Source organism: Pistacia vera, unplaced genomic scaffold (assembly GCF_008641045.1).
Source record: "Pistacia vera cultivar Batoury unplaced genomic scaffold, PisVer_v2 Contig94, whole genome shotgun sequence".
Taxonomy (NCBI): Eukaryota; Viridiplantae; Streptophyta; class Magnoliopsida; order Sapindales; family Anacardiaceae; genus Pistacia; species Pistacia vera.
The window spans coordinates 649,598-663,723 of NW_022196823.1; the positions used below are offsets into that span (position 1 = coordinate 649,598).

Sequence of the window (14,126 nt, forward strand, 5' to 3'; positions counted from 1 at the left end):
ACAAAAAATGATTGAAGTCCTCACATGTCTTCAAAATTGGGAACGATCGCACCATCAGGATCAATACGAGGTTGTCAACGATACTTTAATAAAATTATTTCAATTTTGTAATATAGATAATATGGATGAGGGAGGCTCTAGTCAACCCTCAAATTAGTTGTTTTGTAAATCGTAACTTATAAATTAATTGTCAATTATTGCACTCTTTTTTCCTTACCACGTTTTTGTCTCATTGGGTATTTCTTGGTAAGGTTTTTAACGAGGCAATAATTGTTGTAATTTCTTATTTTATTTTTTGATAAATGAATTATATTACAATTTTATTGTATTAAAATTGAATTAATATTTAAAATGTTAACAAAAAAAATTAATTTAATTTAATTATTGATATTCGAAAAGTTAACTAAAAATAATTACACAAAAGAAAAAATTAAAAAAATTATGGGCTAACCTAGCTTGACCCTCATCAAAAGCTGCCAGGTTAGGGTTGGTGGGCTAGGCTAGGCCAGCCTTTTTGGTCAAGAGGCCCCGACCTGCCCTTTTTGGAGGGTCAAGCCTATAACCCGCCGTGGGTCAGGCCGGACGAGTTATTTTTCCACCTTTAGATGCAGTGGTGATATATGTTTGAAGAAATATAAATAAAAAGTTGACAAGAGAGATTTTTATAGTGGTTCGGATGCTTAAAACAAATCCTATATCCACTGTTATTTTATTGCTCTCTAACTATTTTTCTGATATTGCCTGTAAGGTGTACAAACATGATGTAATGCTTTGTTTATCAAGAAAAATAATAGTTGAAGCTCAAATATATACCCAACTTTCATATACCCAACCCCCACCTTTCCATGAAGAGAGGTGCATATTTATAACTTTGAGCTCAATGTAATGATTACATTTCTATAAGTTGTGGGAACACCTGGGGACCCTCCTTAATCCTTATCTTAAAATAGGATATGATTGATACAAATGTGCTTAGGTTGGTTTGGTTTTGACACTTAATGTTATTTTGTTCTTTAGCTCTTGTTGAACTTTAATTGATGGGATTGACATCGCATTTTGATTGTTAGTGCTGATGTCAGTGTATTTTTTGGTATAACAATTTCTATTTATTATGTAATAGTTGTTTGAACTTTGATGTGAGTTAGGTTGCAAATACATAGCAAGCTGTAGTGAGGAAATCTATAACTAGGCACTATTGTTTTTTTGTTTTTTTGTTTTTCATTTTTTTTAGATGAGCTCAAACTCAAGTTCGAATTCGAACTCGATTAAAGCTTGAATAAAACTCAACTAATACTCGAAAAAAACTCGAACGAACTCGAATTCCAATTTCAAGTACCAAGTTCGAGTTCAAACTTGATTCCTTAGACTCGATCAAATTCAAACTCAAACTCAAATTTGATACTGTAACGCTCTAGTTAAGTTTGATTTATTAGATACTTGACTCAATTTCACCCCTTCCTGCAAGTGATTAAACTCTTTCTCCTCCTTTCCTTCCTCTCTATATCTCTTGTTTCCTTTCCTATCTAAGCTCTCTCGACTCTCATTTGACTCCTTATAAGCTCCCAATTTAGGCAGCTCTCTCTTTTATATTTATTTATATTTAATGCTTAGATGCTAATTTTCTAATATCTTTGAATCCACTGACTTGCATTTATTGCATTGTCTCGGCTAATGTCGTTTTCCACCTGAAATGACTATAGCCGTACTAATGTCCACCCTTAGTCCCTGACCTAACCTGTGTCATGCTAGTCTGTGTGGGGTCATGAATTTAGGATTTGACATGTGGTCGATACAATACGATTTTCAAATTTAAGAAAACAAATTTTTTTTTTTTTTTTTTTTTTGGGAAAAGTTTATGTGGTAGTGGGCCAGTTCACGAAGGACACGACATGGCCTATCGAGTCATGGTTTGTGTCATGAGGCTTGAGTTTTGATTGTTTAACATGACTTTATGGGCCATGGCACGACATAGCACACGGCACCCGTGGAAATTTTAACCCGGTATAGTATGGCACTACTCACCGCCCCCACGATTTTTTTGGGATAGCCTAACATGGCAAGGCATCAAACTGTGTCATGCTAGCCTCTGTGGGGTCATGAATTTAGGATTTGACATGTGATTGATACAATACGATTTTCAAATTTAAGAAAATAAAAATTTTTAAATTTTTTGGGAAAAGTTTATGTGGTAGTGGGCCAGTTCACGAAGGACACGACACGGCCTATCGAGTCATGATTTGTGTCGTGAGGCTTGAGTTTTGATTGTTTGACAAGACTTTATGGGCCATGGCACGACACATCACATGGCACCCGTGAAAATTTTAACCCGGTATAGCATGACACTACTCACCGCCCCCACGATTTTTTTAGGATAGCCTAACATGACAAGGCATCGAACTGTGTCATGCCAGCCTGTGTGGGGTCCTGAATTTAGGATTTGACATGTGATCGATACAATAAGATTTTCAAATTTAAGAAAATAAAAATTTTTAAATTTTTTGAGAAAAGTTTATGTGGTAGTGGGCCAGTTCACGAAGGACACGACACAACTTATCGAGTCATGGTTCGTGTCGTGAGGCTTGAGTTTTGATTGTTTGACACGACTTTATGGGTCATGGCACGACACAACACATGGCACCCATGAAATTTTTAACCTGGTATAGCATGGCACTACTCACCACCCCCACGATTTTTTTGGGATAGCCTAACATGGCAAGACATCGAACTGTGTCATGCCAGCTTGTGGGGGGTCGTGAATTTAGGATTTGACATGTGATCGATACAATACGATTTTCAAATTTAAGGAAATAATTTTTTTTTAATTTTTTGGGAAAAGTTTATGTGGTATTGGGCCAATTCACGAATGACACGACACAGCCTGGCCTATCGAGTCATGGTTCGTGTCGTGAGGCTTAAGTTTCGATTGTTTGACATGACTTTATGGGCCATGGCACGACACAGCACATGACACCCATGAAAATTTTAACTCGGTATAGCAGGGCACTACTCACCGCCCCCACGATTTTTTTGGGATAGCTTAACATGGCAAGGCATCGAACTGTGTCATGCCAGCTTGTGTGGGGTCGTGAATTTAGGATTTGACATGTGATCGCTATAATACGATTTTCAAATTTAAGAAAATAATTTTTTTTTAATTTTTTTGGGAAAAGTTTATGTGGTAGTGGGCCAGTTCACGAAGGAAGCGACACGGCCCATCGAGTCATGGTTCGTGTCATGAGGCTTGTTTTGATTGTTTGACACGACTTTATGGGCCATGGCACGACACAACACATGACACCCGTGAAAATTTTAACCTGGTATAGCATGACACTACTCACCACCCCCACGATTTTTTTGGGATAGCCTAACATGGCAAGGTATCAAATTGTGCCATGTCAGCCTGTGTGGGGTCGTGAATTTAGGATTTGATATATGATCGATACAATACGATTTTCAAATTTAAGAAAATAAAAATTTTTAAATTTTTTGAGAAAAGTTTATGTGATAATGGGCCAGGTCACGACACGACCTATTGAGTCATGGTTCGTGTCGTAAGGCTTGAGTTTTGATTGTTTGACATGACTTTATGGGCCATGGCACGACATAGCACATGACATCCGTGAAAATTTTAACCTGGTATAGCATGACACTACTCACCGCCCCTAGGATTTTTTTGGGATAGCCTAACATGTGAAGGCATTGAATTGTGTCAAGCCAACCTGTGTGGGGTCGTGAATTTAGGATTTGACATGTGATCAATACAATAAGATTTTCAAATTTAAGAAAATAAAAATTTTTACATTTTTTGGGAAAGTTTTATGTGATAGTGGACCAATTCACAAAGGACACGACACGGCCTATTGAGTCATAGTTTGTGTCATGAGGCTGAAGTTTTGATTGTTTGACACGACTTTACCGGCCATGACACGACACAGCACATGGCACCTCTGAAAATTTTAACCCAGTATAGCATGGCACTACTCACCGCCCCCTTTATACCAGTCAAGAATTTTTGGTGAGTGGTGACATCAGCTTTCTCTCTCCTTCGTGGTCCACCCACCGTGAATCATTATGTTAGAATAAACATAATTAATCCAACTGACCATAAGACAAATGACCTTTCATCCTTGCACACCCTGAGCAACTAATAAAAGTTTTAATATAATATTTGCATCATATCAATACTCATTTACCAATTTATCCAGCAAACAATAAATCGTACCACCCATCCATAAAAATGAGGGGATGAGTACAGCCTTGTTAGTGGTTGTGTGTGATTCCATTATGCATAGCCCCCACATGTTTGATTTTTCAAATGAAAGCATAGCATTAATAATTAAAATTTTATTAATTTTTCAAATTTAATATGGATGTGGGGAATGAAAATTAAATTTAACTATTTTACGTGATACTTTACATTTTAAGATTAAATTTTTTTTTCACATGTTAAATTAGGATTAAATAAGTCTGTGATATAATTTAACCCAATTATACCTTTTTTTGCTTTCAGGGTGCGTTTGATTTCAGAAATATTTTACTACTAAAAAGATGGATTATCAATGAAATAGATTACCTTGAGGGGGCCGTTTGAATTGAGACAATATTAGATAACTGAGGTAATATTTTTTAAATTGAGCATATGATAATGTTTGGTTGATTTGTAAAAAAAATATTCCTGAAATCCTTTATGACAAACAGTGGCATTTGGGGGGTAAGTTGTCGAGAATATTACCTTTGGAAAGGGGGCTGGGCTGTTATTAAAACTTACCCTAAGGAATCCAATTTTGTGTCCCATGTTGCCCCTAAACAGTTGAACATTTGGTCCAAATTATCCTTATATTTGTTAGAATTTACAAAACACCCAATTCACCCTTTTCTACGCTTTCACGCGACCTGCAAGCGTTTTGGGCGGTGGCACCGTCTCATTGGATTCGGGTGGCATGACCCAATCCAATTGGTCTAGCCTTCAACTGACCATTTAAAGAGTATTATTGAACCTCTCTAGGTAACTCATGATGGTTGGGTCGGGCTGTGAGTTTGAAGGAATATTCCCTATGATATTCTGTTGGACTGGTGGCACTTCGGGAGAAGTGTCCTCCTATACCTGGGGCACTTTGAAACCGAGAGCCATTTGCTATTGTGGGACTGATTAGTCAGAGATTTCGTTGATGAAGAGCAGATACTAAATTGGGCTCTCTTTCTAACGCCAAACTGTTGATGCTTGATTTTGACACTAACTACTCGCATGTGTAAAATGCTAAAAAGACTTAGAAGTCATACGTGATACAAGGGGATTGAATTAAATAAAAAGTGAAGAGCAATAATTAAAGTGGTTTAGATGCTCAAAAGCGAATCCTACGTCTATTACTATTGTATTAATAAGAGAGAGAGAGACGTCAGGTCACATTCAACGAGCTGAGTTACAGTGTAGAGTGAGTATACAAGAGAGAGAGAGAGAGAGCTATTTCAACGTAAAATTAGCTATTCCCCCAAAATAAGAGGGGAGTCATCTATTAATAGTGGGAAAGTTCAAAGTAACGACTATAAAAGCTGCAAGTAGGTAGGTGCTGTGCAAATCTTTTTCTGTGTTCAATTGGTCATCTGTTCGAGAGATTTTCTCGATTAAAGTAAGACTTTGACACATAAACAATCTTCAGCCACTTGCTAGCCTGACACTCATCTACTATACTAATAGGAGACATACCACTTGTGCGAAGTGTAACGTGAGCGCATCTAGACAATACAGAATCCGTCTAAGCTCTAACCAACCTTTGAGTCTCGTCAACTCTATTTTTCCAGGCGGAACACACTTCATTCTACATATTAATCAATTTATTACTTTAATTAATTAAGTCAATGAAGCATTATTCTAAAAGTTACCGTCTTTTGGAAATTTTAACCTATGAAAATCTGAAACTCAATTATTATGACAGAAGAGCAATAATTACTCTTTTTTAAAGAACACAACTTAGGCACCATGGAACCCAAGTGCGAAGATACAGAGTAAACGACATATGTATTCGGCCATGGCACGACACCGCACATGGCACTACTCGCGCCCACTTTATACCTGTCAAGAAACTTTGGTGAGTGGTGACATCAGCTTTCTCTCTCCTTCGTGGATCCACCCACCGTCAACCATTATGTTGGAAAAAACATAATTAATCCTATTGACCATAAGACAAATGACCTTTCATCCTTACACACCCTTAGCAACTAATAAAAGTTTTAATATAATATTTCCATCATATCAATACTCATTTACCAATTTATCCAGCAAACAATAAATCGTACCACCTATCCATAAAAATGAGGGGATGAGCACAGCCCTGTTAGTGGTTGTGTGTAATTCCATTATGCGTAGCCCCCACATGTTTGATTTTTCAAATGAAAGCATAGCGTTAATAATTACAAATTTATTAATTTTTCAAATTTAACATGGATGTGGGGAATGAAAATTAAATTTAACTATTTTACGAGATACTTTACATTTTAAGATTAATTTTTTTTTTTTCACATGTTAAATTAGGATTAAATAAGTTTGTGATATAATTTAATCCAACCATACCTTTTTTGGCTTTCAGGGTGCGTTCGATTTCAAAAATATTTTACTACTAAAAAGATGGATTATCAATGAAATAGATTACCTTGAGGGAGCCCGTTTGGATTAGGGTAATATTAGATAACTGGGGTAAAAAATTTTAAATTGAGCATATGACGATGTTTGGTTGATTTGTAAACAAAAATATTCATGAAATCCTTTATGACAAATAGTGGCATTTGGGGGGTAAGTTGTCGAGAATATTACCTTTGGAAAAAGGGAGGGGGGGGGGGGGGGGGGGGGGGGGGGGGGGGGGTGCTGGGGCTGTTATTAAAACTTACCCTAAGGAATCCGATTTTGTGTCCCATGTTGCCCTTAAACAGTTGAACATTTGGTCCAAATTATCCTTATATTTGTTAAGATTTACAAAACGCCCAATTCACTCAAGCAGACCATTTTGTCCTCACTTTTAAATTTTTCGAACGACATTACCTTTGTTATTGTCATTATTTACAGAAATGCCATTGTACAACAGTCATTGATCGCCGTCAAAGGCTACCGAAAGTCGCCATAATAGCATAAGACCTACCGTATATGGCCGGCAGTGTGTCAGTGAGGCCTTTTCTGTCTATGGTTGGAAACGACGAGATCTAGCCGTTTCATGACCAAAGACCTGACCATTTCACAGCCAAATCTGTGGTTGTTTCATGGCCACATCTTTCACGGCCACATCTGTGGCACCATCGGCGTCACAGCCAGATCTGTGACATTGCTCGCAATCACTGGCGGTGATGGCTGGCTATCGATAGTTGCTTGGGGTGGGTAGGGGTATTTTTGGTAAGTTTAAAACGTTTTTTATTGCTAAGGTGTTTTTGCTAAATCTGAAAAGTAGGAGGTTAAAAGAAATTGTTAAAAAAATAATAATAAAAAATACTATTATATTCATATTTAAAAAGGAGGACAATTTAATAATTTATATAACATACTCACCCATATCTTCCCAATCAAACATATTATTCACTAATTTATTTAAACTAACCAAACACATTTTCTAAATATTCACAATAATCTTTAAGGTGATATTTCTTTCTATTAATATAATATCTCCTATAATAAAACATTATATGATCCAAATACCCCCTAAAGATTACGGGAGAAACCTTTTGCTGAATTGCCTTTCTTTTTTAATAATAATAATATTATTATTTTATTATTTAGATTATTCTTTAACCCTCTACATTTGATAATTTAACTAAAACACCCCAGTCACAATAAAGTTTAAAATTTAACAAAACATCCCAGCTACCGAAGATAACTATCGGACACTGTCGACATTTGTCTTTGGTGGTTGGAGTGTTTTGGGTGGTATTCATGTAAATAATTTTCAAAATAAGGGCATTATTATCAAAAAAAATTAATGTACTTAAGGGTGGTAACAAAATTAAGATTAATTTATGTAAAACAAGGGCCATTTTTGTCCAAAAAATTAATTTATGAGGTTACAGAAATCATTTCACACAGTTTGACTAATTGTTATTTGGTAGACATATGATGTCATTTGTATCCAAAAATGTTTCTATAATTAAGAGTAAAATTAGTAAAATTTGGATTACTCGGTAATCTTCTAATAATAATCACTAGATCAGTAATTATATAATCCCCTATATCATTTACAATAATTATCATTGGTATTAGATGATTATCAGAAATTTTTTATTACTTGACAATCAAATAAGGTAATATTTGGAATCAAAGATAAATTTCGGAAACAATCTTTCTAAACCTCTAACCAAACACACCCTCGAGGATTGGAGTGTCTAACCTAGTGAACTGATGCTACCCAAACGTGTAATGTCATTCTTTTATCAATAGGAGTGAATGAAGCGAAATTACTTTTTCACTCAATTTAAACTCCGTTAAGGTAAACTATGCTTTGACCAACTTTGAGGAGTTAAATGCCATTTTCATCCCTTATTATAATAATAAGTAAAAAAAAAATTTCTAACCCTCAAATTGGTAGAATTATAACTAACCACGTTCCTTTTAAATTTATTTTAGTAGCATCCTCTTCTCTAACCTTTCCATCATCATCTCCAAACAAATCCAAAGCATCCAATCCACCACCACCACCTCCTTTCTCTCTCTTCTACTGTTCTCTCTTCTCCGCATCTTTCTCTCTTCCCTTTCTCTCTCTCTCTTCTACAAACGACAGTTAAATCTGGCCGCCAAGATCTGCTTGCCAACGGTCAGGATCCGCATCCTCCCTTTGTCCTTCTCTCTTCTCTGCCTCCTCTCTTTCTCCTTATCTCTTCTATTATGTTAATTTGTGTTAATGAAGGTAATGTTAATGGAAGATGTTTGGTGTGTGTTAATGAAGGTAACAGGTGAGCTATTCACTGAAGAAGAGGAAGAAAGCAGACACCCAGGCAGTAGGGGTTTGCTGTAGGTTTTCAAACCTGAAGGGGTTTGCTCTGTTAAAATGGTTATTTTGTAATTCTATCAATTTCAAGGTTAGAAAGTAATTTATTAATTTACCCATTAGTATGATCGAGGTAAAAATGGTATTTGACTAGTTAAAGCTTGGTCAAAGCAGAATTTACGGAGTTTAAAATTGGGTGGAAAAGTATAGTTTTTAAAACTATGAATAAAAATATGTAATTTTGCCTTAGGTAGATAAATATGATTCACTACATCAATAGCTTCTCTTGCTGAGAGAAAACGGACAACTAAAAGTTAGAAAGTAACTTGGGGAATGCTTCGCTGTGTTTTTGTTTAGTATCTGAAATTTCCTAGAAAACCTATCGAAGCAAACAGTCAACTGGAACTCAAGCAAATCACCCAGATCGGATCGGTTAGTTCTGTAACATAATTGAATCTAATCCTTCCCGATCTTCTATTTCCAGTAGGTTCAGAGTGAAATCTGGGGTTGATTTATAAGTTGAATTCTGATTCTGGTTTTCCACTTTTCCAATTTTGCCGTGAAACTTGATGGGAAGTTCTTGATGTTTTGGTTACTAACTTTTACATTTTTGGCAACTAACCTTGCTGCAGTGCAGAGTCTTTCCTTTAGTGAAAGTTGATGGCTTCTTCTTCTTTTAGTAATCCTGCGGTGGAGCATGACGTTTTCTTTAGTTATGACGGCCGGGACACCTTCTGCCTCGAATTTTCCAGACGTCTTCGTGCAGCTTTGCTGCGGAAACAAATTGTAGCTTTCTTTGATTTACCATGGAAAAGTGATGAAAATTTGCCATTCCTTTTGAATGCAATTGAATGTTCAAAGATTTCGGTTATCATTTTCTCAGAAGCCTATGCATCTTCTAAATGGTGCCTTGAAGAACTCGTAAAGATCTTTGAAAGCAGGAAAATACATGGGCAAATCGTGATACCAGTTTTCTATAACATAGTTCCATCAGATGTAGAGAAGCAAACTGGGACCTTTGGGGATGGATTTGCCAAGCTTCAAGAACTCTTTAAGGAGAGTCCATACATGCTGCAGAGATGGAGCATCGCTTTGACAGTAGCAGCAAATATACCTGGCTTTCATTAACAAAAGACAGGTAATGAATTATTAATTTTACTTTTGGACATTTTAGCTGACTTTCCTTTTTGTCATGGTTACAACAAATATGTAGCTTGAAATTTAAAGCTCTTAAATACCACGTCGCCAGATAGCTAATTAATAATATATTTTTTCATTAAGCTAAAGTATTTTTCAGCTTAACTTCTCTTACTATTTTCAGCGTCAAGATGTGGAATGCATCAGATTAATTATTATATTGTTCAGAGTTTGCAATCTAATTCCATCAATGAAATATAAATTTTGATGCCCTTGAGATTTTCAATGGGAACCTGCCCTTCGGTCACAAATCTTTTACTAGCAAAGTATACCAATCAATTTTCTAATCATTTTTAATTAATAAAATATAAGAGAGAAATTTAATTGGGGAAACAATTTAATGTTTTAATGTTTAAGAACGAAGAAAAATGACATATTTCTTTGATCAATTATTTTGTAAGTTTCATTCATCAGAGTTAGATATTGGAAATAAAACCATGTTTTTGGTCTTTGATATATTTTTTGTTATTACTAATATTTATATGTATATAATTTTCCATTTTGTTAGGCCACCAGCCATTCTTGTACCTAGAATTGTCGATTTTATTTCGAAGATGTTGAATTATATTGCTGCACGTGAAGTCAAAGCCCTCCTGGAAGCTATTGCATTATATTTTGGGACTCCTAAGGATCTAGCATTTCCTTTTTGGTCAGGTTTCTCCTTTTTAGAGGAATTAAATCTACGTTATTGTAATATCACAGAGTTACCTGAAAGTCTTGGCCAATATTGCTTCCTAAAATCTTTACAAATAGCTGGAAACATGTTTGAGAGCATACCAAAAAGCATTGAAAGCCTTTGTAAGTTGATGTTGCTTGATGTAAGCTTTTGTTCTAGGCTTCAATGCTTACCAGATCTTCCATGCCAGCTAGAATATGTAAAAGCACAGAGTTGCACATCACTGCAAAAAGTATCAAACTTATCAAAATTATTAACAAATATGGAGAGATCACAAAATAGAGTTCTCAGCTTCATCAATTGTTCGGAACTGGATTATGATGCACTTGCAAAGTCTGTGGCTGATGCTTTAGTTCAAATTCGGCAAAATTCAATTCATCGGTGGGAATTTTATGAGGTGTCTCTCTATCTCTCCTTTCATATGATTTCAATTTCATTCTCTTCAGATCCAACTTTTTTTCTGCCTTTTCTCATACGACTATTTTTATTGTACAGATGGTTTTCCATGATGCAACATTTTTTTTTTGCTTCCCTGGAAATAAAATTCCAGAGTGTTTTAACTTTCAGAATACTGGAGCTAATATAGAGCTACCACAAGATTGGTTCAATTGTAACTTAAACGGTTTGACCTTTTGCACTGTCATAGCCTTCGGAGATCATCATCATGAAAGGCATGATTTGATTGTTAATTGTGAGTTGCTTCTTAAAACTAAGGATGGTAACAACCAGAAAGTTGCTGTTGGCTTTCTTCGGGGTTGGTACAAAGATGATGCACCTGACTATTTTGTGTCAGATCACGTATTCCTGGGTTATGATTGCAATATGTATAGATCTGGCTTTCCTGAATTCTCTGACAATAGTCGGGCCATGGTTAATTTCTATGTTAGCAACAAAGATGGAAAACATTTGGAATGTTGCAAAGTGAAGAAGTGTGGAATCAGTTTATCATACAACCAACACTCTGGGGAAGCGGTGGAAGGGTCCAGTAGAAGTTGCATCTCTACTGAGGAAGCACAGTCCGGCTTAAGGTAAATAAGATTCCTTTTTCTACATACCAGCACTGGTTATTTCACAGGTGTCTGTCGTTTAGATCTCATTTTGCTTGGTTTGTCTCTTTTAGATTTGTTTTCAGGCTTAAATTATTATAAAAAATCTATTCATAAAAACAAGAGTCTGATAGACTCTTTATCCTTTAAATATAAATTAAAGAGTGAGTTTGACTCTCCACATCTAGAGAGTCAAATTTCACTCTTTATCCTAATTTTAATTAATAAACTACAAGTTTCCATACATTTTATTTATTAATTTTCTCTCATATTAAGTCTCTTTCTTGAAAATAAAGAGCATTTTCATTAAATTTAAAGAGTTCATTGGATTTGAAAACAAAATTTATTCTTTATATTTACATATTTAGAAATTAATGAAGATGCTTTTTATTTATATGAAATATGCTCTTTAAAATAAAGAGCACCATTGGAGATGATCTTATATATTACCTAGCTACTAGCTTTGCTTAGGTTTTGTTGGTAATTGTAAGACTATCTTTTAACATGCTACTTCGTAAGAATAATCTTCATCACTGATTGTTGATAGTTTCTCTCTTCTTAATTATCATCATCCAGTATGTAAGAGTATGTAAATTGATGTTTCTCTGCATCTGAAGAATGTCTCATCAGTGGAAGTTGATGACTTTTTATTATTTTTTCAGTAATCGTCAGGTGAAGTATGATGTTTGCCTTAGTTTCAAGGGTAAAGACACCCGCAACAATTTTACTAGCCATCTTCGTGCAGCGTTGTATCGGGCAAAGATTGAAACTTCCATTGATAATGAGGATGATGAACTTATTGGGCAAGATCGTATGAATGCCATTGAAGAATCAAGGATTTCTATTATCATTTTCTCAAAAGGATATGCCTCGTCCAAATGTTGCATGGAAGAACTTGTACAGATTCTTGAATGCAAGAAAAAGTATGGCCAGGCTGTGATACCAATTTTCTATAATGTGGACCGATTGGGTGCAACTGATGTTTTAAAAAATCCTGAATATTTGAAGCAAATGCCAGAAACGCAGAAGAAATGGTTTATTGCATTGAGAGAAGCAACTGATCTAGACGGTTTCAATTCAAATTTCTTTTGGTAACTCATGAATTAGTATTCTTCCCTTAGAATTCTTCACTGTTTTTAGTACTTCTAATTTCTGTTGACTTGCCCCCTTCCACCCCCAACCCCCCAACATTTTGCCATGATCATGACTGATACATTCATTGAAGTAGTCCAGATATTCATAACAACACTTAAGTAAAAATAGTTAAAATTTAAAGTTCTTAAATGCCACGTCATTTGATGGTTGGTCATTTTTTTTTATTTCTTCAATTAAGTAGTATTTTTTATTTTTGGTAGAATCTCATTGACTACCCTTATGATTACCAAATTCATAATTCGCATAACAAGTTCCACACTTATTATCAAATGAATCCTTGAAAGTTTGAAAACTGTATCACATATATCTCTTTGATCGAACTTTGTTATCTTGCTGTTAGTGACAGGGGTAAAATTCTAACTTTAGTTTTATAAGAAAGTGTTTCAATAATTTTTTAAGAAATGTCCATATGTGACATGTTTAGAGTACATTTGTATTAGTTTTTTAGGAAGATTAAATTGATTAATTCCTAAGCAATTTATTTTTCCTGAAAAATTGAATAAGAGGTGTAATAGGGTAATTTGCTCATGTAAACATAACGGCAATGTAACAAACTTAGGGCAAAAGGGTATTAGTGATACGATTTTAAAACTTTAAGGGTCCATTTAATAAGGCAAAAGGGGTATGAGTGATACGGTTTTCAAACTTTGGGGGTGCATTTGATAAAAAGTGTGAAAATTGTCATGCGAGTGATAAATCCTGAAACCTGAAGGGCAATCTATGTACTCCCTTTTATTTTTATCACGCTTGAGTATTGAAATTCATCAATCTCATTGTTTTAATATGCATTTTTCTTTTACTATTTTGAGCATTGAGATATGATATATTTCAAGCTAAATATTATATGTAAAGGATAGGTTACATTTGAATAAATCTAAATTTTTATGCATTTATTTTCTAGTAAGAACATGTATCAGTTTTCTAATTATACAAACTAAATAATATAGAAGAGCCATTTAGTTGGGAGATATGCCTCGCTTTAAAGGATGGAGAAAGTGGCCTATTTTCATGATTAATTATTAGTATCATATTCATTTGACAACTTTTGGAAATAAAATTAGGTTTTGTCTTTTTATGACTTATTTACACTTT

At 35.0% G+C, this 14,126-nt stretch overlaps 1 protein-coding gene across 5 annotated transcripts in view; it reads left to right on the forward strand.

Moving 5' to 3' along the window:
- LOC116120523 (disease resistance-like protein DSC1) overlaps positions 1-14,126 on the forward strand; it is a 52,751-nt gene that overhangs the window by 32,210 nt on the left and 6,415 nt on the right. The window contains exons 1-5 of one of the 5 annotated variants that reach the window (XM_031406476.1): positions 8,613-8,786; positions 9,593-10,098; positions 10,666-11,230; positions 11,329-11,861; positions 12,542-12,970. In XM_031406476.1, the coding sequence (XP_031262336.1) occupies positions 10,040-10,098; positions 10,666-11,230; positions 11,329-11,861; positions 12,542-12,970 (1,586 nt within the window). In that variant the 5' untranslated portion in view covers positions 8,613-8,786; positions 9,593-10,039. Of the gene's footprint in view, positions 1-8,612; positions 8,787-9,062; positions 10,099-10,665; positions 11,231-11,328; positions 11,862-12,541; positions 12,971-14,126 lie in introns of those variants that run through there. The other 4 variants (XM_031406474.1, XM_031406477.1, XM_031406475.1 and 1 more) reach the window with 4 other exon arrangements.